This window comes from Heptranchias perlo, chromosome 5 (assembly GCF_035084215.1).
Source record: "Heptranchias perlo isolate sHepPer1 chromosome 5, sHepPer1.hap1, whole genome shotgun sequence".
NCBI lineage: Eukaryota > Metazoa > Chordata > Chondrichthyes > Hexanchiformes > Hexanchidae > Heptranchias > Heptranchias perlo.
The window spans coordinates 23,432,552-23,457,791 of NC_090329.1; the positions used below are offsets into that span (position 1 = coordinate 23,432,552).

The 25,240-nt window shown below is 46.9% G+C and overlaps 2 protein-coding genes across 4 annotated transcripts in view; one reads left to right on the forward strand and one right to left on the reverse strand.

Annotated features, from left to right (window-relative positions):
* The window catches only part of tbce (tubulin folding cofactor E), a 56,366-nt gene extending 49,186 nt beyond the window's left edge, over positions 1-7,180 (forward strand). The window contains exon 17 of the mRNA XM_067984129.1: positions 5,262-7,180. Coding sequence (XP_067840230.1) covers positions 5,262-5,291 — 30 coding nt within the window. The 3' untranslated portion in view covers positions 5,292-7,180. The remainder of the gene's footprint in view (positions 1-5,261) is intronic.
* Positions 2,063-25,240, reverse strand: part of b3galnt2 (beta-1,3-N-acetylgalactosaminyltransferase 2) — a 44,958-nt gene continuing 21,780 nt past the window's right edge. For 2 of the 3 annotated variants that reach the window (XM_067984132.1, XM_067984131.1), the window contains 5 exons: positions 22,591-22,774; positions 14,061-14,183; positions 12,122-12,281; positions 5,301-5,357; positions 2,063-4,663 (listed from right to left, as the gene is read on the reverse strand). In XM_067984132.1, coding sequence (XP_067840233.1) covers positions 4,532-4,663; positions 5,301-5,357; positions 12,122-12,281; positions 14,061-14,183; positions 22,591-22,774 — 656 coding nt within the window. In that variant the 3' untranslated portion in view covers positions 2,063-4,531. The remainder of the gene's footprint in view (positions 4,664-5,300; positions 5,358-12,121; positions 12,282-14,060; positions 14,184-22,590; positions 22,775-25,240) is intronic. The other variant, XM_067984133.1, reaches the window with a different exon arrangement.

Sequence of the window (25,240 nt, forward strand, 5' to 3'; positions counted from 1 at the left end):
CCACAGTGTGGTGTGGAGAGATGTAGATTCACAATCCCCCCGCCCCCCCACAGTGTGGTGTAGAGAGATGTAGATTCACAATCCCCCCGCCCCCCCCACAGTGTGGTGTAGAGAGATGTAGATTCACAATCCCCCCGCCCCTCCCCACAGTGTGGTGTGGAGAGATGTAGATTCACAATCCCCCCGCCCCCCCCCCCACAGTGTGGTGTAGAGAGATGTAGATTCACAATCCCCCCGCCCCCCCCAGTGTGGTGTAGAGAGATGTAGATTCACAATCCCCCCGCCCCCCCCAGTGTGGTGTAGAGAGATGTAGATTCACAATCCCCCCGCCTCCCCACAGTGTGGTGTAGAGAGATGTAGATTCACAATCCCCACCCCCCCCAGTGTGGTGTAGAGAGATGTAGATTCACAATCCCCCCGCCCCCCCACAGTGTGGTGTAGAGAGATGTAGATTCACAATCCCCACCCCCCCCAGTGTGGTGTAGAGAGATATAGATTCACAATCCCCCCGCCCCCCCCCAGTGTGGTGCAGAGAGATATAGATTCACAATCCCCCCGCCCCCCCCCAGTGTGGTGTAGAGAGATGTAGATTCACAATCCCCCCGCCCCCCCCAGTGTGGTGTAGAGAGATGTAGATTCACAATCCCCCCGCCCCCCCACAGTGTGGTGCAGAGAGATGTAGATTCACAATCCCCCCGCCCCACCCCCCAGTGTGGTGTGGAGAGATGTAGATTCACAATCCCCCCGCCCCCCCACAGTGTGGTGTGGAGAGATGTAGATTCACAATCCCCCCGCCCCCCCCAGTGTGGTGTAGAGAGATGTAGATTCACAATCCCCCCGCCCCCCCCAGTGTGGTGTAGAGAGATGTAGATTCACAATCCCCCCGCCCCCCCACAGTGTGGTGTAGAGAGATGTAGATTCACAATCTCCGGCCCCCCCCACAGTGTGGTGTAGAGAGATGTAGATTCACAATCCCCCCGCCCCCCCCAGTGTGGTGTGGAGAGATGTAGATTCACAATCCCCCCGCCCCCCCACAGTGTGGTGTGGAGAGATGTAGATTCACAATCCCCCCGCCCCCCCCAGTGTGGTGTAGAGAGATGTAGATTCACAATCCCCCCGCCCCCCCCAGTGTGGTGTAGAGAGATGTAGATTCACAATCCCCCCGCCCCCCCACAGTGTGGTGTAGAGAGATGTAGATTCACAATCTCCGGCCCCCCCCACAGTGTGGTGTAGAGAGATGTAGATTCACAATCTCCGGCCCCCCCCACAGTGTGGTGTAGAGAGATGTAGATTCACAATCCCCCCGCCCCCCCCAGTGTGGTGCAGAGAGATATAGATTCACAATCCCCCCGCCCCCCCCCAGTGTGGTGCAGAGAGATATAGATTCACAATCCCCCCGCCCCCCCCCAGTGTGGTGTAGAGAGATGTAGATTCACAATCCCCCCGCCCCCCCCAGTGTGGTGTAGAGAGATGTAGATTCACAATCCCCCCGCCCCCCCACAGTGTGGTGCAGAGAGATGTAGATTCACAATCCCCCCGCCCCACCCCCCAGTGTGGTGTGGAGAGATGTAGATTCACAATCCCCCCGCCCCCCCACAGTGTGGTGTGGAGAGATGTAGATTCACAATCCCCCCGCCCCCCCCAGTGTGGTGTAGAGAGATGTAGATTCACAATCCCCCCGCCCCCCCCAGTGTGGTGTAGAGAGATGTAGATTCACAATCCCCCCGCCCCCCCACAGTGTGGTGTAGAGAGATGTAGATTCACAATCTCCGGCCCCCCCCACAGTGTGGTGTAGAGAGATGTAGATTCACAATCTCCGGCCCCCCCCACAGTGTGGTGTGGAGAGATGTAGATTCACAATCTCCGGCCCCCCCCACAGTGTGGTGTGGAGAGATGTAGATTCACAATCTCCGGCCCCCCCCACAGTGTGGTGTAGAGAGATGTCGGTTCACAATCCCCCCACCCCCCCCACAGTATCGTGTAGAGAGATGTAGATTCACAATCCCCCCCCTAGTGTCGTGTAGAGAGATGTAGATTCACAATCCCCCCGCCCCCCCCACCATGTCGTGTAGAGAGATGCAGGTTCACAATCCCCCTGCCCCCCCCCCACAGTGTGGTTATAGAGAGGAACCCAGATATTTGAAAGAGTGAAAAATAAAACTGAGAAAATATTTGCAACTCAGGGCATTGAGACTCCCCTCATATCGACATGGTCCGTGCTGAGTGTAGCAATATAAATCTGATCCTCCTCACCCCTTACCCCCATTCCTTTCATACCTCTACTCTTCAGACCCTCTAAACTAATCGGGCGTGGCCTTGTTAATTCAGTGTCTGGACCTGCAGTAGAGTTCTGACAAAGGGTTAGACTGGCAACATTAACTTTTTTCCCCTCTCCACAGATGCTGCTTATCACCTCCAGGGTTTTATAACATCTCAATGTATAATATTACTCTCCTTCTAAAGCTTTTTCAACAAACTTCCCAGAGTGACTTGCACACATTTAAAGTGTTGTATGTCGAACGTTGTGGGTTACGAGAGTTCTATTTACATTTGACGTTGGTAAATATCTGTATGAGGAACTAGTGCAAATTCCATTCCTCTCGCTCTAATAAAAGGTTTTTGCTGCAGATCAGTGTTTTCCTTTCTCATTACCTGAACTAAAACAATCTTTAATAAAATGGATCTTTCACATGACGGACACTTTCTGTTCTGGAACCGTAATATGGTTTGCAACGTACGGAGGTCTAGTTTCACAAAGTGTCCACCTTGTCTACGGCAAGTCTGGTCAGATGCCACCACTTTAACAAGGGCACACACGAGCAAGGAAAGAAGGCCATCCCTTTCAGTAGGAGCCAATGCTGATGTGCTTATGGAGGCCACCAGAAGTACAGTACTCTGCTTGACCAGTACCTCTCAGGAGTGTGAATTGGGATGGGCTACACCTTCCACAGGAACAGGCGTTCCATTTCAAAATGCTAAGTGATGTTCTGCCAGCGAGATAACTCCGAGATAACACTGGGTGTCTGCGAGAATAAAATGTAGCCAAAATTTTGTCCTGAGTGAGAAAGACCACAACACTGTACTTGTTGGGCAGCAAAAGATTATTACCAGCCTTTGACCCACTCCCAAGCCTCTTAGCACACGGCTTCTCGTACTCTACCAAAAAAATTATCCAATTCGCTTGCAATTTACTACCGTCCCTGTCTGCCCCCTTTGCTGGGTAGATTATTCTACATACTCAACACCCTTTGTCTGAAGGTGGTAGACTTTAACTGTGTAGGCACTTTTTAATTGTCTAAGCTTGAATTCTTGCTCCTTTTTCCTAGAGCTTGTTCGTGTTAATTTTGAACTTCTCTATTCCCTGAGAAGATTTTAAGTATCTCAATAAAATCACTTCTAAGCTGCCCTCACCCTTTCCTCATCGGTCAGGTGCCCAATCTCTATTGCCCAGCATGCCCCCAAAGCCATGAAGGTGCCCAGAACTGTGCACGACCCTCAGTGAGGCTGGCTCACCAACTATCTCCTGGCACTTGTGCTTGTGTTGTACACCCTAGGATCCTGTTTACCTTTTTCACTATTTCCCCACTTCCCCAAATTGAACTCCGTCGGCCACAGTTTTGTCCACTCAATTAATCTATCAATGTCCCTTTGTAACTTTCTGCTCCCATCTCCACTACTTACTGCACCACCTAATTTAGTGTCATCAGCAAACTTGGATACATGGCTCTCTACGGCTTCATTCAAGGCATTTATAAATATAGTGAAAAGCTGAGGCCTCAGTACAGATCCCTAGGGGACACCACTAGTCATATCTGCAAATGGAGTACATACCTATTACCCCATCTCTCTCTCCTACCTCCTAACCAATTCCCTACCCTGATCGTTTAAGATGTTTTCTACCCCCTCCCTCTCCTGTGTCATTATTTATTTCCTGCTCCCATTGTTCAGTTCCCTCCTTGACCCTGCATTAAATATCAACTCCCACTTTGTGGCTGGATTTGGTGTAAGTGTCAGACAGGAATACGATTCAGTTTATCTGTGCTAACCCCGGTCCCCAGCAACTAGCGTGGGCTTGTCGTACCTGGACAGTGGCTCACACTCGTGGGGGCTCGGGGAGAAAGTCAAGAGAACAAGATTTAGAGAACTTTCATTCTTAGAAATACAAAAATAGGAAGGCTTGTTCCCATTTGTTAAATTATCAAAACCTTCTTCTGCTAACCTCTTCTGTTGCTAAACACAGGGAAGTAGTGAGTAACAGCGCTGATCGAGAAGTATCAGCTCAGAACCAGCCTGAATCGGTAAGACCGGGAATGGGTAAAATGGTGAGTGTTCAGACATGCCCACAGGGCTAAGTGGTGCTGAGAATTTATAGGTAGGTTCTTTATGACAGCCACCACCATTTGGACAGTCAATAGTGAATCCTCATCCTTTGATAACAGGCAGACCACAACCGTACAACTGAAGCAAAGAGCAACGTCCACACTCACAGCGAGCCAAAGGATCTTTGATATTTGTCCATTCCGACCAATCCTCACTTCTGACAGTGACAGGGGTTCCCGCACTGTTCCTTATTCCTCCACAGCTCGAGCAACTCCCCTGGAGAGTACTGGGGGGAGGAGAGTGCACCCGGGAGACAACTCTTCTCACACAACCAGCGAGCATCCTTTTAGGCGGGAGGGAGAAAAGGGTGACATTTCAAAACAAGGTATATGCTCTTCCTTAAGCTACAATTACTCACAATACATTCAAGGCGAATGGAACACCAAGGGTAAGTATTTGGTCACAGGAAACAGCAAGCGTTAAAAGGCTCTTCTATGAAAAAAGAGACAGAGACTTGGGGGGGATGACCAAAACTAGGGGTCATAAATATAAGATAGTCACTAATAAATCTAATAGGGAATTCAGGAGAAACTTCTTTACCAGAGAGTAATGAGAATGTGGAACTCGTTACAAGGAGTAGTTGATGCGAATCATAGATACATATGAGGCAGCAAGTAATAGAAGGATATGATGATAGGGTGAGAAAAAGGAATAGAAGGGTATGGTGATAGGTTGAGATGAAGTAGGGAGGGAGGAGGTTTGTATGGAGCATAAACACATTGGCCAGTCTCAGTGCTGTCAATTCAATGTAATATGTAATGAACAGTTAATTGCCAAACTGTGCAAAGCCATAATTACTGTGAAAATCAGCCTTCGACTTCTGAATTGGCCTCTTTGGCAATACACTAAATTCTACAGTCAAACTCTTTACATTCTCACAGAGACAACAACGTTGGAAAGGTTGGGTGTAATTCGCTCACCTGATGCCGCTGAGGTCCAACTGCAGCCATCCAAATGCCCATGCTGACATCTTCACCCTGCAGTCCATACAGGCCAGAGCGTTACTCTCACAACAGTACTTTCTACGTGAACACTGAGAAAAGCTCCTGGCTATAATGTAAACTACTCAAATTATAAATTACATACATTTACTGACCGCCTCTAAATACTGCTGCATAACAACATCAAGGAGATATTAACTTTAGAGATTACTATTCAAAAAACCACTTCTGTCTAGATATTCGTAGAAGCACAAGGGCAGCAGGTGTATGGGAACACCATCACCCCCGAGGTTCCCCTCCAAGTCACACACCATCCCGACTTGGAAATATATCGCCGTGCCTTCGTTGTCACTGGGTCAAAATCTTGGAACGCTCGACCTAACAGCACTGTGGGAGAACCTTCACCACACGAACTGCAGCGGTTCAAGAAGGCGGCTCATCACCACCTTCTCAAGGGGCAACAAGGAATGGGCAATAAATGCCGGCCCCGCCAGCGATGCCTACAGCCTGAGAATTAATAAAAAGTTTCTTCATGCGTCACAGGATAGCAACACCCATCAGTGAGTCTTTGGCGGGAGAAAAATTGCTGGAAGGAAGAATGTCCCTTTAGGATTTTGGTTTGTGATGGTTTGACACAGGAGACGTTGCCCATTCCCACATACTATACAAGGAGTGCCTTACACACAGTGTCCCCTGTACTACTAGAACATCCGGGCTTCATTCTCACAGTTCGATCTCTCCCGCCTTTTGTTATTTTAGCTATTCCTCATACTCTGTGGCAGTAATGTGAATTTACTGTGTGGATTGCCAGCACCACTCATTTGTTTTAGTGCTGCTGAATTCTGACATTTTGTTCAATATTGACTGTTAATTCTACACCCGCACAAACTCACTCCTCACCTGAGATTCTCTGCGCTTTACTAACTGGAGTGATCCCCATTTTATTACGGGAATGGTGACAAAGTGGAGGTAGGAATAAGGAAGAGTTAATGTCACAATTATCGGATTGTTAATTTACAAAGAGACTAAGGAATTATCATGAATAATGCAGCAAGATCACTGCGATATCTAAACGGGTTTCCCATGTGTTTTATGGCCTGGTGGCTGGTTAATCTCCCTTCCTGCTGTACCGTCTTCATGCACAGCCCAAAGAGCAAAGTGAGGCCGGTTCAGCGTCTGGAGTTGATAGGGTAGAAAGAGAAAAACTGGTTCCTCTGGTGGGGAAGTCTAGAACAAGGGGGCATAACCTTAAAATTAGAGCTAGGCCGTTCAGGGGTGATGTCAGGAAGCACTTCTTCACACAAAGGGAAGTGGAAATCTGGAACTCTTCCTCCCCACCCCCAAAAAAAACTGTTGAGGCTGGGGGTGGGGTCATTGAAAATTTCAAAACTGAGATTGAATGATTTTTGTGAGATAAGGGTGTTAAGGGTTATGGAACCAAGGCAGGTAGATGGAGTTAAAGGTACAGATCAGCCTGGTCTAATTGAATGGCGGAACAGATTCGAGGGGCTGAATGGCCTCTTCCTGTTCCTAGAGTTTGGTGGGGCACGAGGTAAATCTGAGAGGGGTTGGGAGGTACTTGCTCAGCCCGAGACTGGCGGAGGTGAGTTGGGAGATCCTGGCTCATTAATAATAAAGCAGGCTTGGACTATCCAACACAAACTGAAAACCCATTGGAAATCCCTCCTTCAGTAAACGTGTACTGTGATTTTTGTAAATGTTGGAATTAGACTGGAGTTTAAATAGTAAACGTTGAGTTTAGTACAGAGTAAAGCAATGACCAAAGACTAGCAGCACCAGTCCAATCATTAGTGCTGCTGAACAGCTTCTGTATTTTCACAATATTTCATTACAAAAATAACCCGAAGTATGTAATTGTGTAAACGTGTACATACAAAAAGTTATAACTATGCTTTGTCAAGGTGGACTGGTGGCACAGCAGGTTGGTACTGTGCCAAAACAAACTCGATGGAGTGGGGGGAACCCCCATGATAAGATCGTACTGTGCCAAAACAAACTCGATGGAGTGGGGGGAACCCCCATGATAAGATCGTACTGTGCCAATACAGACCCCATGGAGTGGGGGGAACCCCCATGATAAGATCGTACTGTGCCAATACAGACCCCATGGAGTGGGGGGAACCCCCATGATAAGATCGTACTGTGCCAATACAGACCCCATGGAGTGGGGGGAACCCCCATGATAAGATCGTACTGTGCCAATACAGACCCCATGGAGTGGGGGGAACCCCCATGATAAGATCGTACTGTGCCAATACAGACCCCGTGGAGTGGGGGGAACCCAATTCCATGTGCTCTAACTTTGTTCACCAACCTCCTGTGTGGGACCTTATCGAAAGCCTTCTGAAAATCCAAGTATACCACATCCACTGGTTCCCCCTTATATATTCTACTAGTTACATCCTCAAAGAACTCAAATAGGTTTGTCAAACATGATTTCCCTTTCATAAATCCATGTTGACTCTGCCAAATCCTATTATTATTTTCTAAGTGTCCTGTTATCACATCCTTTACAATAGATTCTAGCATTTTCCCTACTACTGATATCAGGCTAACAGGTCTGCAGTTCCCTGTTTTCTCTCTCCCTCCTTTCTTAAATAGTGGGGTTACATTTGCTACCCTCCAATCTGCAGCAACCGTTCCAGAATCTATAGAATTTTGGAAGATGACAACCAATGCATCCACTATCTCTATAGCCATCTCTTTCAAAACCCTGGGATGTAGATCATCAGGTCCTTGGGATTTATCGACTTTCAGTCCCATTAATTTCTCTGATACTATTTTTTTTACTAATACTAATTTCCTTCAGTTCCTCATTCTCGCCAGACACTTGGTTCTCTCATATTTCTGGAAGGTTTTTTGTGTCTTCTTCCGTGAAGACGGACACAAAGTATTTATTTAATTTCTCTGCTATTTCCTTATTCCCCATTATAAATTCCCCCGTCTCTGTGCCAATACAGACCCCATGGAGTGGGGGGAACCCTCATGGTAAGATTGTACTGTGCCAGCAGATCCCATGGCATGGGGAGGGCCCCCATGATAAGATCGTACTGTCCCAACAGAGACCCCATGGAGTAGGGGGAACCCCCATGGTAAGATCGTACTGTGCCAGCAGACCCCATGGCATGGGGAGAACCCCCATGGTAAGATCGTACTGTGCCAACACAGACCCCATGGAGTGGGGGGGAACCCCCATGGTAAGATCATACTGTGCCAACACAGACCCCATGGAGTGGGGGGAAACCCCCATGGTAAGATCGTACTGTGCCAGCAGACCTGGGAAAAGAGAGCTGTTCCGTTGGGACGGACTACACCTGATCCATGCTGGGACCCGAGTTCTAGTGAATCGAATAACAAGGGAGGTAGATAGGGCTTTAAACTAAATAAGGGGGGGGGGGGGGGGGGGGGGGAGGGTCCCAGTGGAGATAAATCTAGAATGCTAAAGAGAAAAGACAAAGAAGCAGTGCAGGAAAGTGTTTGAGGTAAGGATAACCAGATTGTGTCAGGAAGGGGCAGAGCGTACAAACAAAAGACAACAAATAGGGTCCAGGTAAGAAAAAATGGTAATAAGACAAATAGGGCCATAGTACAAAAAAATGTTAAGATGTCTAAAAATGTTAAAAAGACAAATCTAAAGGCACTGTATCAGAATGCACGAAGCATTCGTAATAAGGTAGATGAATCAACAGCTCAAATAGATGTAAACGGATATGATATAATATAATACAGAGACATGGCTGCAGGGTGACCAAGGCTGGGAGCTGAATATCCAAGGGTATCTGATATTTAGGAAGGTCAGTCAAAAAGGAAAAGGAGGTGGGGTGGCATTGTTAGGAAAGGATGAAATCAGAGCAGTAGTGAGAGAGGATATTGGCTCAGAAAATCAAGATGTAGAATCAGTCTGGGTGGAGTTAAGAAGCACCAAGGGGCAGAAAACACTGGTGGGAGTTGTCTGCAGCCCCCCAAACAGTAGTGGTAATGTAGGGGATGGGATCAAACAGGAAATTAGAGATGCATGTAACAAGGATACTGCAGTAATCATGGGTGACTTTAATCTACATATAGACTGGCCAAACCAAATTAGCAATAATACTGTGGAGGATGAATTCCTGGCATGTGTACGAGATGGTTTTTTTAGACCAGTAGGTCGAGGAGCCAACCAGGGAACAGGCTATCCTAGATTGGGTATTGTGCAATGAGAAGGGGTTAATTAATAATCTTGTTGTGCGGGGTCCTTTAGGGAAGAGTGACCATAACATGATAGAATTCTTCATTAAGATGGAAAGTGAAGTAGTCCAATCTGAAACTAGGGTCCTAAATCTAAACAAAGGAAACTACGAAGGTATGAGGAGTGAGATGGCTATGATAGATTGGGAAGCTTCATTAAAAGGCATGATGGTGGATAGGCAATGGCTAACATTTAAGGAATGAATGCATGAATTGCAACAATTATACATGCCTTTCTGGCGCAAAAACACAAAAGGAAAAGCGGCCCAACCATGGCTAACAACAGAAATTAAGGATAGTATTAGATCCAAAGAGGAGTCATATAAAGTTGCCAGAAAAAGTAGCAAGCCTGAGGATTGGGAGCAGTTTAGAATTCAGCAAAAAAGGACCAAGAGATTGATTAAGAGGGGAAAAATAGAGTACGAGAGTAAACTTGCAAGGAACACAAAAGTGGACTGTAAAAGCTTCTACAAGTATGTAAAAAGAAAAAGATTAGTGAAGACAAATGTAGGTCCCTTACAGTCAGAAACGGGAGAATTTATAATGGGGAACAGGGAAATGGCAGAACAATTAAACAAATACTTTGGTTCTGTCTTCACGGAAAAGGACACAAATAACTTCCCAGAAAGGCTAGGGAACCAAGGGACTAGTGAGAAGGAGGAATTAAAGGAAATTAGTATTAGGAAAAAAATAGTGCTGGAGAAATTAATGGGACTGAAAGCCGATAATTCCCCAGGACCTGATAATCTGCATCCCAGAGGTAGCCATGGAAATAGTGGATGCATTAGTTGTCATCTCCCAAATTCTATAGATTATGGAACAATTCCTGCAGATTGGAGGGTGGCAGATGTAACCCCACTATTTAACAAAGGATGTGGAGATGCCGGTGATGGACTGGGATGGACAAATGTAAGGAATCTTACAACACCAGGTTATAGTCCAACAATTTTATTTTAAAATCACAAGCTTTCGGAGATTATCACCTGACGAAGGGGATAATCTCCGAAAGCTTGTGAATTTCACATCGTTCACCTGACGAAGGGGGAAGCCTCCGAAAGCTTGTGAATTTAAAATAAAATTGCTGGACTATAACTTGGTGTTGTAAAATTGTTTACAATTATTTAAATGGTGATAGATTGGGGAATGTTGATATACAAAAGGGACCTGGGTGTCCTTGTACACCAGTCACTGAAAGCAAACGTGCAGGTGCAGCAAGCAGTTAGGAAGGCAAATGGTATGTTGGCCTTCATTGCAAGAGGATTTGAGTATAGGAGCAAGGATATCTTACTACAGTTATACAGGGCTTTGGTGAGACCACACCTGGAGTATTGTGTGCAGTTTTGGTTTCCTTACCTAAGAAAGGATATACTTGCCATAGAGGGAGTGCAGCAAAGGTTCACCAGACTGATCCATGGGATGGTAGGACTGTCGTATGAGGAGAGATTGGGTCGACTCGGCCTGTATTCACTCGAGTTTAGAAGAATGAGAGGGGATCTCATTGAAACATATAAAATTCTGACAGGGCTAGACAGACTGGATGCAGGGAGGATATTTCCCCTGGCTGGGGGGTCCAGAACGAGGGGTCACAGTCTCAGGATAAGGGGTAGGACATTTAGGACTGAGATGAGGAGACATTTCTTCACTCAGAGGGTGGTGAACCTGTGGAATTCTCTACCACAGAAGGCTGTGGAGGCCAAGTCACTGAATATATTTAAGAAGGAGATAGATAGATTTCTAGACACAAAAGGCATCAAAGGGTATGGGGAGAGAGCAGGAATATGGTGTTGAGATAGAGGATCAGCCATGATCATATTGAATGGCGGAGCAGGCTCGAAGGGCCGAATAGCCTACTCTTGCTCCTATTTTCTATGTTTCTATGACCCCATGGCATGGGGAGAACCCCCATGATAAGATCGTACTGTGCCAGCAGACCCCATAGCGTGGGGGGAACCCCCATGATAAGTTCAAAATCAAGACCTTGGCCAGAGAGTCTAACAATTCCCCAGACAGAAAGCTGGCATTAGAGTGAGTGCAGGCTGACCCCGTGAACCCACTTTCCCCCTTCCAGTTCAAAGCAGGGAGCTGATCACCTTTCTACCTCATCACCTGGGAAGTGGAATCTCCCAGATAGTTAATGAAAACCATCAAACCAAATTAGATCGGTTTCTTTCAGAAATAACATTTTGTGATGCCGTATACGAGTAATTTGAGACATGACATGTGGTGAGTGTAACAGGCTTGGGAGGAACAGGTGACTTTGGACCTCTGGTTCCCAAAACTCTCCACCACTGGGGGTTTAACCTCGCCTCATGTCTGGGTCTGTTGTAGACTAATTGATAGAGATTGATTGCTATAATTAGTCAACAACTCCATTATTCTTGTACGATTCGACTAGCAGGATGGCTGAAGGCGAACTAGATGGATTTTGGTCTTTTATCGTCCAGCAATTCCTATGTTCCTAAAAACTAAAAGAGGGGGAAAAATAACCAGAGTGTATTTTACAGCCACTATTTCCACAAGCTAGTTAAAACCCACAGAAAGGTGCCCAATACCTGATAGATCTTCAGTGTCTTGGAGTTTTCTGCCAGCCACTGAATCAGGTTGTGAGAAACAGCGTAACCAGAACCGCAGGCAAAATCGGGATAGACCAGGCTCGGGTACTCGAGCTCCATCCACTTCCCACTGCCGTCCACTGCCCAATTCTGCCTGAAACTGGGGAAATCAGTCAAGAAAATTAACGAGCTGGAAGCTTTACTGAATAAAAATAACAGTCGCAAAATACTGCGGATGCTGGAAATCTGAAATAAAAACAGAAAACACTGGAAAATACTCAGCAGGTCAGGCAGCATCTGTGGAGAGAGAAACAGAGTTAATGTTTCAGGTCGATGACCTCTCGTCAGAACTGGGAAGATGCAGCCGGTTAACAGCTTTTAAGCTCAACACAAGCTCAAGGAACAGCACCTCATCTTTTGATGGGGTACTTTACCACCTTCTGGCCTCAACATTGAGTGCAACAACTTAATCATCCATTTTCTCTTGAACATTCGTAACCAGTGACACCTCCTCTGGACCCATCTTTTGTTTCCATGTTTGCCCCATTATCACACCCCCTTTTGCCTTGCACCATCATTACTTTTGTCTTTTAATCACTCCTGCCCTCCCCCTGATCACAGGCCTTTCCCTTTTGTTCCTTCCTCCCCCCCTTTCCCTGGCTCTGGACTTGCTTATAAATGGATAAATCTCTAACTTCTTCCAGTTCTGCTGAAAGGTCATTGACCTAAAACGTTGGGGTAAATTTTAACCCTCAGGAATGGGTGGGTTGGGGGCGGGTGGGAGGTTAAAATAACAGCTTTTTGAAGCGGGACCGCATCCCGACTCCAACTCGCCCACTTCTAGGTTTGACCTAGAAAGGTTTGTGTGCGTGTGGACAGCAGACACCAGAAAATTCCGCCCCCACTTAAAGCCGGCGGGCCGATACTTAAAAGGGCAATGTACCTCATTGAGATACTTGAAGTACTTAATATTTTGTGTATTGTAAAAGTTAAATGAATTTAACCTTACCTGTTTGGGTTTCCCATCGCTTCCGATTCACATCAGATGAAAGCAGGCAGGAAGGGCCGGATCCCTGCGGTGAGGGCCTTTATTGCACTGCTTGTGGGCCCGGAGGAGCAGGAGTGCTTCATCCAGGCTCAACAAGCTCACCTGGCCGACAGGACCCCGGCAATCAGCCGACCCCCCCCCCCCCCCCCGCTACCCCCCGATGCTGGCCCCCCCAATCTCCATTGCTGGCTGACCCCCCCCACCCCGATATCGTCCACATTCCCCCCCATCTCCGATTTTTTCCAGTGCTGATGATGTCTATCTCTCTCTCTCTCCCTCCCTCCCTCCCCCCTCTCTGATTTGCAGTCCTTTCACTGCCTGTCAATCTGGCTGCCTGGGGCGTGGGAAACCCGGAAGCTCAAATACTTACCTTTGATTGAGTTGCGATCGCAGATTGCGACTCAGTCAATTCACTTCCAGGTTCCCCATGCAAATATCTGCGGACGCGTGGGGTACCCGGCTCAGAGTAAAAATCATTCCCGTTAACTCTGTTTGTCTCCCCACAGAGGCTGCCTGACCTGCTGCATGTTTCCAGCATTTCCTGTTTTTATATATATAAAAAAACAGTAATCGTTCCCAGGGGCTTCTGGGCAAAAAACATGTCTCAACAGGCAAGTTATCCATTATTTTAAGAACGATGTTAAAATAAACAAATATAAAATGCAGTAACTTTAACACGTTGACAGCCAGTTACTCAATAACTGCTGTGCAGAGTCACACTGAATCATAGAATAGAATGATACAGCACTGAAGGAGGCCATTCTGCCCATCGTGTCCATGCCGGCCCCAGTGAAAGAGCTATCCAATTAGTCCCACTCCTCCTTGCTCGCTTTTGAAATCGCTGAGGATTCTCTGATTTTATGAAGCTCCCGTGAACATGCAGATACTAACTTTCCCCACCATACATTCGTTGCTCCCAGCCTGCCTCCTGATCTCTCCAGCACAGCCTCCACATCCACATAACAATCGTCATCTGTTTTTAGCAGCAGCTTGAAGCTTGTCGAGTCCACAGACCTGTTCGTGAGGCAAATGCAGCAGTGTGATTCAGATTCCATGATATTATTAAAAAGCTGTCCCGCATTCCAGCGGGTGCATTGGTTTTGGAGAGACTCCTAAACAGGGTGCTGGGTCTCTACGTATCAGAAACATGGACTTCCAAAGAAAAAGACCCATCTGTGTGACTTCAGATCACAATCTTGTTTTTATACCTCACTTTTCACCACCTCAGGACGTCCCAAAGCACTTCAGCCAATGAAGTACTTTTTTTTCTGAAGTGTAGTCACTGTTGTAATGTAGGAAATGCAGCAGCCAATTTGCACACAGCAAGATCCCATAAACAGCAATGAGATAAATGACCAGATAATCTGTTTTTTTTTAAAAAAGTGATGTTTGTTGAAGGATAAATACTGACCAGGGATACTGAGCAGGAGAACTCCCCTGCTCTTCTTCGAAATAGTGCCCTGGGATCTTTTATGTCCACCTGAAAGGGCACACAGGGCCTCGGTTTAAAGTCTCATCCGAAAGGCGGCACTTGACAGTGCAGCACTCCCTTAGTACTGCATTGGAAGTGTCAGCCTGGAATATGCGCTCAAGTCTCTGGAGTGGGACTTGAACCCACAACCTTCTTATGTTCTTATGAATAGAATGGGCCTATACTCTCTGGAGTTTAGAAGAATGAGAGGTGATCTCATTGAAACATGTAAGATTCTGAGGGGGCTTGACAGGGTAGATGCTGAGAGATTGTTCCCCCGGCGAGAGAGTCTAGAACTAGGGGGCATAGTCGCAGGATAAGGAGTCGGCCATTAAGACTGAGATGAGGAGGAATTTCTTCACCCAGAGGGTTGTCAATCTTTGGAATTCTCTACCCGAGAGGGTTGTGGGTACAGAGTATTGAATATATTCAAGGCTGAGATGGATATATTTTTGGACTCTAGGGGAATCAAGGGATATGGGGATCGGGCGGGAAAGTGGAGTTGAGGTCGAAGATCAGCCATGATCTGACTGAATGGCGGAGCAGGCTCGAGAGGCTATATGGCCAATTCCTCCGCCTATTTCTTATAGAATCATAGAAAATTTACGGCACAGAAGGAGGCCATTCAGCCCATCATGTCCGTGCCAGCTGGAAATGAGCCCCCCAGCCGAATCCCACTTTCCAGCACTTGGTCCGTAGCCCTGTAGGTCACGGCACTTCAGGTACACATCCAGGTACTTTTTAAACGAGTTGTGGGTGTCTGCCTCTACCACCCTTTCAGGCAGTGAGTTCCAGACCCCCACCACCCTCTGGGTAAAAAAATTTGTCCCCAGCTCCCCTCCAATCCTTCCACCAATCACTTTAAATCTATGCCCCCTGGTTATTGACTTCTCTGCTAAGGGAAATAAGTCATAGAGTCATAGAGTTATACAGCACGGATAGAGGCCCTTCGGCCCATCGTGTCCGCGCCGGCCATCAAGCCCTGTCTAATCTAATCCCATATTCCAGCATTTGGTCCGTAGCCTTGTATGCTATGGCATTTCAAGTGCTCATCCAAATGCTTCTTGAATGTTGTGAGGGTTCCTGCCTCCACAACCCTTTCAGGCAGTGAGTTCCAGACTCCAACTACCCTCTGGGTGAAAAAGTTCTTTCTCAAATCCCCTCTAAACCTCCCGCCTTTTACCTTGAATCTATGCCCCCTTGTTATAGAACCCTCAACGAAGGGAAAAAGCTCCTTAGTATCCATCCTATCTGTGCCCCTCATAATTTTGTACACCTCAATCATGTCCCCCCTCAGCCTCCTCTGCTCCAAGGAAAACAAACCCAATCTTCCCAGTCTCTCTTCATAGCTGAAGCGCTCCAGCCCTGGTAACATCCTGGTGAATCTCCTCTGCACCCTCTCCAAAGCGATCACATCCTTCCTGTAGTGTGGCGACCAGAACTGCACACAGTACTCCAGCTGTGGCCTAACCAGTGTTTTATACAGCTCCATCATAACCTCCTTGCTCTTATATTCTATGCCTCGGCTAATAAAGGCAAGTATCCCATATGCCTTCTTTACCACCTTATCTACCTGTTCCGCCGCCTTCAGGGATCTGTGAACTTGCACACCAAGATCCCTCTGACCTTCTGTCTTGCCTAGGGTCCTCCCATTCATTGTGTATTCCCTTGCCTTGTTAGTCCCTCCAAAGTGCATCACCTGGCACTTTTCCGGGTTAAATTCCATTTGCCACTGTTCCGCCCATCTGACCAACCCATCTATATCGTCCTGCAGACTGAGGCTATCCTCCTCGCTATTTACCACCCTACCAATTTTTGTATCATCAGCGAACTTACTGATCATACCCTTTACATTCATATCCAAGTTGTTAATGTAGACCACAAACAGCAAGGGACCCAGCACCGATCCCTGTGGTACCCCACTGGCCACAGGCTTCCAGTCACAAAAACAACCTTCGACCATCACCCTCTCCTTCTGCCACTAAGCCAGTTTTGTATCCAAAGTGCCAAGGCACCCTGGATTCCATGGGCTCGTACCTTCTTGACCAGTCTCCTGTGCGGGACTTTATCGAAGGCCTTACTGAAATCCATGTATACCACATCCACTGCGTTACCCTCATCCACACGCCTAGTCACCCCCTCAAAAAATTCAATCAAATTAGTCAGACATGATCTTCCCTTGACAAAGCCATGTTGACTATCCCTGATTAATCCTTGCTTCTCCAAGTGGAGACTAATTTTGTCCTTCCGAATTTTTTCCAATAATTTTCCTACCACTGATGTTAGGCTCACTGGCCTGTAGTTCCCTGGTTTTTCCCTACTCCCCTTCTTGAATAATGGTACTACATTAGCGGTTCTCCAGTCCTCTGGCACATCCCCTGTGGCCAGAGAGGTTCTGAATATATGTGTTAGAGCCCCCGCAATCTCCTCCTTTGCCTCACACAGTAACCTGGGATACATTTCGTCCGTGCCTGGGGATTTATCCATTTTTAGGCCTGCTAAAACCGCCAATACCTCCTCCCGCTCGATGTTAATATGTTCGAGTATATCACAGTCCCCCTGCCGTATTTCTATGTCTACATCGTCCTTCTCCATAGTGAAAACAGATGCAAAAAATTCATTTAGAACCCCTCCTACATCTGCCGGCTCCACACACAGATTGCCATTTTTGTCCCTAATGGGCCCTATTTTTTCCCTCGTCATCCTCTTAGCCTTAATATACTTATAAAACATCTTAGGATTTTCCTTTATTTTGCTCGCCAGTGTTATTTCATGGCCCCTCCTTGATCTCCTAATTTCTTTTTTAAGTATCGCCCTGCACTTTTTGTACTCCTCTAGGGCTTCCTCCATCTTTAGCCTTTTGTATCTGCCAAAAGCCCTCCTTTTTTTCCTAATCCATTCTCGTATATCCCCTGACATCCAAGGTTCCCTGGAGTTCTTGGAACCACCCTTGACCTTTACGGGAACATGTTGCCATTGTATGGTCTCAATCTCCCTTCTGAAAGACTCCCATTGCTCCGATGCGGATTTTCCTACAAGCAGCTGATCCCAGTCCATTTTGGCCAGATCCTGCCTTATCCTATTAAAATCGGCCTTCCCCCAATTTAGAACCTTTATTTCCGGCCCCTCCCTGTCCTTTTCCATGACCACCTTAAATCTCACTGAATTATGGTCACTGTCACCAAAGTGCTCACCTACTAGCACTTCTTCCACTTGGCCGGCCACATTCCCTAGAATTAGGTCCAGTACCGCCCCCTCTCTTGTAGGACTTTCTACATGCTGGCTCAAAAAGCTCTCCTGGATGCATGTTAAGAATTTTGTACCCTCTAAGCCTTTTACACTCTGAGTATCCCAGTTAATATTGGGGAAGTTGAAATCCCCCACTATTATTACCCTATTATTTGCACAATTTTCTGAGATTTGCCTACATATCTGTTCCTCTATCTCCCCCTGACTGTTTGGGGGTCTATAGTACACTCCCATCAAAGTGCTTGCCCCCTTTTTGTTTTTAAGCTCCACCCATATGGCCTCATTAGAGGAACCTGCTAATATATCATCCCTCCTTATGGCAGTAATTGATTCTTTAATTAATATTGCGACCCCCCCTCCTCTTATACCTCCCCCTCTGTCTCGCCTGAAGATTCTGTACCCCGGAATATTGAGCTGCCAGTCTTGCCCCTCCCTCAACCATGTCTCTGTGACAGCAACAATATCATACTCCCATGTGTTTATCAACACCTTCAGTTCATCCACCTTATTCGCAAGACTCCTTGCATTAAAATAGATGCCATCCAGCCTTGCCCTTACATATTTGCCCTGTCTTCCAAGCTGACTTGTTTTTTTCTCTATATTTGGCTGCACATCACCCCCTATTGTAGCTCCACTCTGTATCCCATCCCCCTGCCAAGTTAGTTTAAACCCCCCCCAACAGTCCTTCCTACCTACTATATCTACACCCCTCATAATTTTGTACACCTCAAGTAAATCTCCCCTCAGCCTCCTCTGTTCCAAAGAGAACAACTCCAACCTATCCAATCTTTCCTCATAGCTAAAATTCTCCAGTCCTGGCAACATCCTTGTAAATCTCCCCTGTACCCTCTCTAGTGCAATCACATCCTTTCTGTAATGTGGTGACCAGAACTGTACGCATTACTCAAGCTGTGGCCTAACCAGTGTTTTACACAGTTCCAGCATAACCTCCCTGCTCTTATATTCTATGCCTTGGCTAATAAAGGAAAGTATTTCATATGCCTTCTTAACCACCTTATCTCCCGGATCTGCTCTCTTCAGGGATCTGTGGACATGCATTCCAAGGTCTCTCACTTCCTCTACACCTTTCAGTATCCTCCCATTTATTGTGTACTCCCTTGCCTTGTTTGCCCTCCCCAAATGCATTACCTCACACTTGTCTGGATTGAATTCCATTTGCCACTTTTCTGCCCACCTGACCAGTCCTTTGATATCTTCCTGCAGTCTACAGCTTTCCTCCTCACTATCAACCACCGGCCAATTTTTGTATCATCTGCAAACTTCTTAATCATGCCCCCTACATTTAAGTCCAAATCATTAATATATATCACAAAAAGCAAGGGACCTAGTACTGAGCCTACGGAACCCCACTGGAAACAGCCTTCCAGTCGCAAAAACACCCATCCACCATTACCCTTTGCTTCCTGCCACTGAGCCAATTTTGGATCCAACTTGCCACTCTCCCTTGGATCCCATGGGCTTGTACTTTTTTGACCAGTCTGCCATGTGGGACCTTGTCAAAAGCCTTGCTAACATCCATGTAGACAACCCTCCTTGTTACCTCCTCAAAAAATTCAGTCAAGTTAGTCAGACACGACCTTCCCTTAACAAATCCATGCTGACTGTCCTTGATTACTCCGTGCCTTTCTAAGTGACGGTTTATCCTGTCCCTCAGAATTGATTCCAATAATTTGCCCACCACCGAGGTTAGACTGACTGGCCTGTAATTACTTGGTCTATCCCGAGCTCCCTTTTTAAACAACAGTACGTTAGCAGTCCTTCAATCCTCCGGCACCATGCCTGTATTCAGTGAGGATTGGAAAATGATAGTCAGAGCCTACGCTATTTCCTCCCTTGCTTCTTTTAACAGCCTGGGATATATTTCATCCAGCCCTGGTGATTTATCTACTTTCAAAGATACTTAATACTTCCTCTCTCACTATGTTTATCCCATCTAATATTTCACACTCCTCCTCCTTAACTGCAATGTCTGCATCATCCCTCTCTTTTGTGAAGACAGACACAAAGTATTCATTAAGAACCATTCCAACATCTTCTACCTCCACACATAAGTTACCTTTTTGGTCTCGAATAGGCCCTACTCTTTCCTTAGTTATCCTTTTGCTCTTAATGTTTTTTTTTTATTTGTTCATGGGTCGTGGGCATCACTGGCAAGGCCAGCATTTATTGCCCATTCTTAATTGCCCTCGAGAAGGTAGTGATGAGCCGCCTTCTTGAACCGCTGCAGACCGTGTGGTGAAGGTTCTCCTACAGTGCTGTTAGATAGGGAATTCCAGGATTTTGACCCAGCGACGATGAAGGAACGGCAATATATTTCCAAGTCGGGATGGTGCGTGACTTGGAGGGGAACGTGCAGGTGGTGTTGTTCCCATGTACCTGCTGCCCTTGTCCTTGTCCTTTCAGGTAGTAGAGGTCGAGGGTTTGGGAGGTGCTGTCGAAGAAGCCTTGGTGAGTTGCTGCAGTGCATCCCGTAGATGGTACACACTGCAGCCACGGTGCGCCGGTGGTGAAGGGAGTGAATGTTTAGGGTGGTGGATGGGGTGCCACTCAAGCGGGCTGCTTTGTCCTGGATGGTGTCGAGCTTCTTGAGTGTTGTTGGAGCTGCACTCATCCAGGCAAGTGGAGAGTATTCCATCACAACCCTGACTTGTGCCTTGTAGATGGTGGAAAGGCTTTGGGGAGTCAGGAGGTGAGTCATTTGCGGCAGAATACCCAGCCTCTGACCTGCTCTTGTAGCCACAGTATTTATGTGGTTGGTCCAGTTAAGTTTCTGGTCAATGGTGACCCCCAGGATGTTGATGGTGGAGGATTCGGCGATGGTAATGCCGTTGAATGTCAAAGGGGAGGTGGTTAGACTCTCTCTTGTTAGAGATGGTCATTGCCTGGCACTTGTCTAGTGCAATGTTACTTGCCACTTATCAGCCCAAGCCTGGATGTTGTCCAGGTCTTGCTGCATGCGGGCACGGACTGCTTCATTATTTGAGGGGTTGCGAATGGAACTGAACACTGTGCAATCATCAGCAAACATCCCCATTTCTGACCTTATGATGGAGGGAAGGTCATTGATAAAGCAGCTGAAGGTGATTGGGCCTAGGACACTGCCCTGAGGAACTCCTGCAGCAATGTCCTGGGGCTAAGATGATTGGCCTCCAACAACCACAACCATCTTCCTTTGTGCTAGGTATGACTCCAGCCACTGGAGAGTTTTCACCTTGATCCCCATTGACTTCAATTTACTAGGGCTCCTTGGTGCCACACTTGGTCAAATGCTGCCTTCATGTGAAGGGCAGTCACTCTCACCTCACCTCTGAAATTCAGCTCTTTTGTCCATGTTTGGATCTAGGCTGTAATGAGGTCTGGAGCCGAAACAGCCCAAACTGAGCATCGGTGAGCAGGTTATTGGTTAGTAAGTGCCGCTTGATAGCACTGTCGACGACACCTTCCATCACTTTGCTGATGATTGAGAGTAGACTGATGGGGCGGTAATTGGCCGGATTGGATTTGTCCTGCTTTTTGTGGACAGGACATACCTGGGCAATTTTCCATATTGTCGGGTAGATGCCAGTGTTGTAGCTGTACTGGAACAACTTGGCTAGAGGCGCAGCTAGTTCTGGAGCACAAGTCTTCAGCACTACAGCCGGGATGTTGTCAGGGCCCATAGCCTTTGCTGTATCGAGTGCACTCAGCCGTTTCTTTGATATCTCTTTGGGTTTTCCTTGATTTTACTTGTCAATATTTTCTCATGCCCTCTCTTTGCTTTCCTAATTTTCCTTTTAATTCCACCCCTGCACTTTTTATACTCCTCTAGGCTTTCTGTAGTATTCAGTTCTCGGTGCCTGACATAAGCTTTCCTTTTTTGCTTTATCCTACCCGGTCTGCTCCTTGACATCCAGGGGGCTCTAGATTTGAAAGCCCCCACCCTTTTTCTTTGTGGGAACATGTTTACTCTGCACCCCTTGAATGTCTCCCACTGCTCTGACAGTGATTTACCTTCAAGTAGCTGTCTCCAGTCCACTTCTGCTAAATCACTTCTCAGCTTGGTAAAATTGGTCTTTTCCCAATTGAGAACTTTAATTCCTGTTCTATCTTTGTCCTTTTCCATAACTATGCTAAAACTAACGGAATTATGATCACTATCACCAAAATGCTCTCCCACTGATACTCCTTCCACCTGCCCAGCCTCATTTCCTAAAACTAAATCCAGAACTGCCCCCTCTCTTGTTGGGCTTCCTATGTACTGGCTAAAAAAGTTCTCCTGGATGCAATTTAAGAATTTTGCACCCTCTGTGTCCCAGTTAATATTAAGGTAGTTGAAATACCCTACTATTACTGTCCTACTGTTTTTGCACTTATCAGAAATTTGCCTACATATTTTCTCTTCTATCTCCCTCTGATTGTTTGTGGTCTATAGTACACTCCCAGTAATGTGACTGCCCCTTTTTTGTTCCTTTGCTCAACCCATATGGTCTCATTTGATGATCCTTCTAACATATCATCCCTCCTCACAGCTGTAATTGTTTCTTTAATCAAAATTGCCAACCCCCTCCTTTTTTATCCCCTTCTCTTTCTTTATCTTGTCTGTAAACCCTATTTTTATGATCTTCTGATTCAGAGGCGCGAGAGCTACCAACTGAGCCAGGGCTGACACAAAGGTTGATCAAAATGATGAATATCCCTTACCACTGATAAAAGTGCAATAACTTATGTGGCACATTTCTGTATGTGTCTATCACGTCTACAAAAACGATATCCTGGTAGGTTTGGCTTTCTTCTTGTAAGGCTGCATCCTCTTCCCTGAGCTTATGTTTGTGGCTTGCAAACCGGTTGGGCCTAGTGGTGAGGCTTTCCAGGAGTGCAGCGCCATCTGAAAAAGAGTAGAGTGATAGCCTGCATCTGTGCTTGTAGTTAACCCTGTCTGCCATGCTCTCCTATAATTCAGACGAGTTATAATGGACGGAGAAGGGGTTACTTATCAAAAAGCTGTAAGGAGAGGTTATAATAGTGGTCTAGTAAGGAGTTATAATATGCAGAGGGCATTTTTAAAAAATTTGTTGTCGGGGCATGAGCGTCGCTGGCATTTATTGCCCTAGTTGCCCATTTGCTACGACTAAGGGTCTTGCTAGGCCACTTCAGAGGGCAGGAACCCTGTTAAGAGTCAATCACGTGGGTGCGGGGACTGAAGTCACATATAGGCCTAGACCGGGTAAGGACGGCAGGTTTCCTTCCCTAAAGATACATTAGTGAACTAGTCGGGTTTTTACGACAATCTAACGCTTCGTGGTCACTTTTACTGAGACCAGCTGTTTCCACTTGTGGGGAGACCAAAGCTAGGGGCCATAAATATAAGATAGTCACTAATAAATCCAATGGAAAATTCAGGATAAACCTCTTTACCCAGAGAGTGGTGAGAATGTGGAACTCGCTACCACAAGGACTGGTTAAGGCGAATAGCATAGATGCATTTATGGGGAAGCTAGATAAACAAATGAGGGAGAAAGGAATAGAAGGGTATGCTGATAGGGTGAGATGAAGAAAGGTGGGAGGAGGCTTGTGTGGAGCATAAACACCGGCATGGACCTGTTGGGCCCAATGGCCTGTTTCTGTGCTGTAAATGCTGTGTAATTCCATGTAATATTTTCAGATTTTTTAGTTCAAATTCTCAAACTGCCCTTGGTGGGATTATGAACTCTCATTCTCTGGATTACTAGTCCAGTTACATAATCACTACACCACCGTACCCCTGTAGTATGTCTCTACGAGACACAAAATATAATCAGCACTTATAAAATATCCCTGCTGATTTGGGGTTTTTCCCTCCGTCTGGTAATGTCAACAATGGAGAAAGATCCACTCGTGGGATCAGCTCATTTTCTCGGGAGTAGTAACTCCGGAAGCGGCCTGGAGTAATCCTGGAATAACACATGACTGGGAAAGCACGCAGTGAGTCACCATCTTTTCTCACGATTGGTTCTGTTCCAGTAAACTATTCTGAGCTATTCAGGAGGGGGGAGGGGCTTCTCCCAGTCACTGGTGTCTCTGGAAGGAAGGAATGCCGATGTGGTGGGTTGTCAATTAATCCCATAAAAATTATATGACTGGTAAAAGATACTTTTTTTTAAATCAAAAGGGTCGGTAAGCAGAGGACACAGATTTAAGGTGCAGTGAAACCTGGAAATTAGGGACACCTAAGGAACTTGCATCAGGTGTCCTTTATTTGCAGGTGTCCTTATTTTTAAAATGGTTATTGTATGTACAGTAAACCGGATGTACCAAATATCCCGGGATTGGCTGTATCTCCTGCAGTGTTCCTTTTTTTCATCCTCAACTGGGATCGTGCCTAATTCTGGAGCCTGCGGGATGTGATTTCGGTTCATTCTCTGTTTGTTGGGTTTCTCATTTCTTTGCCAACCCGGGATCCTTTTCCATTGAGGGAGGGATGTTGTGATCCTGGGATCTGCTATGTTGGCTGCCTGCACAGGGTGAGGTGGCTGCTGTAGGGCAGGAATGCCTGGGAGATCCCAGCCAAGCTCGGGGGATTAATGTCCTGCAGACTCCTGACTGGGGAGCCCCTCCCTCTGTGTGCTGCAGCTGCTAATGTTTGAAGTGCTGCGGGTTGGGTAGTGGGCTGTTAACAGCTCAGCAGTACCTGATGAACTGAGGTGTGATGTTGCCCGGTGCAGTTCCCGGCTTTTCGAATGGGGAGCTCTTTACACAGCATCCATAGTGGCAGAGAAACCGCTCTATCCTTGGGATAGAGCCGTGCAAGCGCTCGGTCCCTGGGACGCAGCCGTGCAAGCGCTCGGTCCCTGGGTCGCAGCCGTGCAAGCGCTCGGTCCCTGGGTCGCAGCCGTGCAAGCGCTCGGTCCCTGGGACGCAGCCGTGCAAGTGCTCGGTCCCTGGGTCGCAGCCGTGCAAGCGCTCGGTCCCTGGGTCGCAGCCGTGCAAGCGCTCGGTCCCTGGGACGCAGCCGTGCAAGCGCTCGGTCCCTGGGACGCAGCCGTGCAAGCGCTCGGTCCCTGGGTCGCAGCCGTGCAAGTGCTTGGTCCCTGGGACGCAGCGGTTTCTCTGCCGCTGTGGATGCTGGGTAAAGAGCTCCCCGTTCCACAAAAGCCGTTTCTTTCACCCACTGCCGCCTCACGCTGACCTGCATTACCCGTGTTTTAAGTTGTAAACGGACTTAGTGCGTTGAAGGCTGACCGTAGTTTGTAATTTGCGAGTGTCCATGGGTCCAAGGTGCAGCTTGTATCTGTTGCAATGTTAGTTACTTGGGACTGTCAATATGTGTCTGCTTTTTTGGGAGTGTCCTTTTGTACAGGTTTAAGGTAATTTC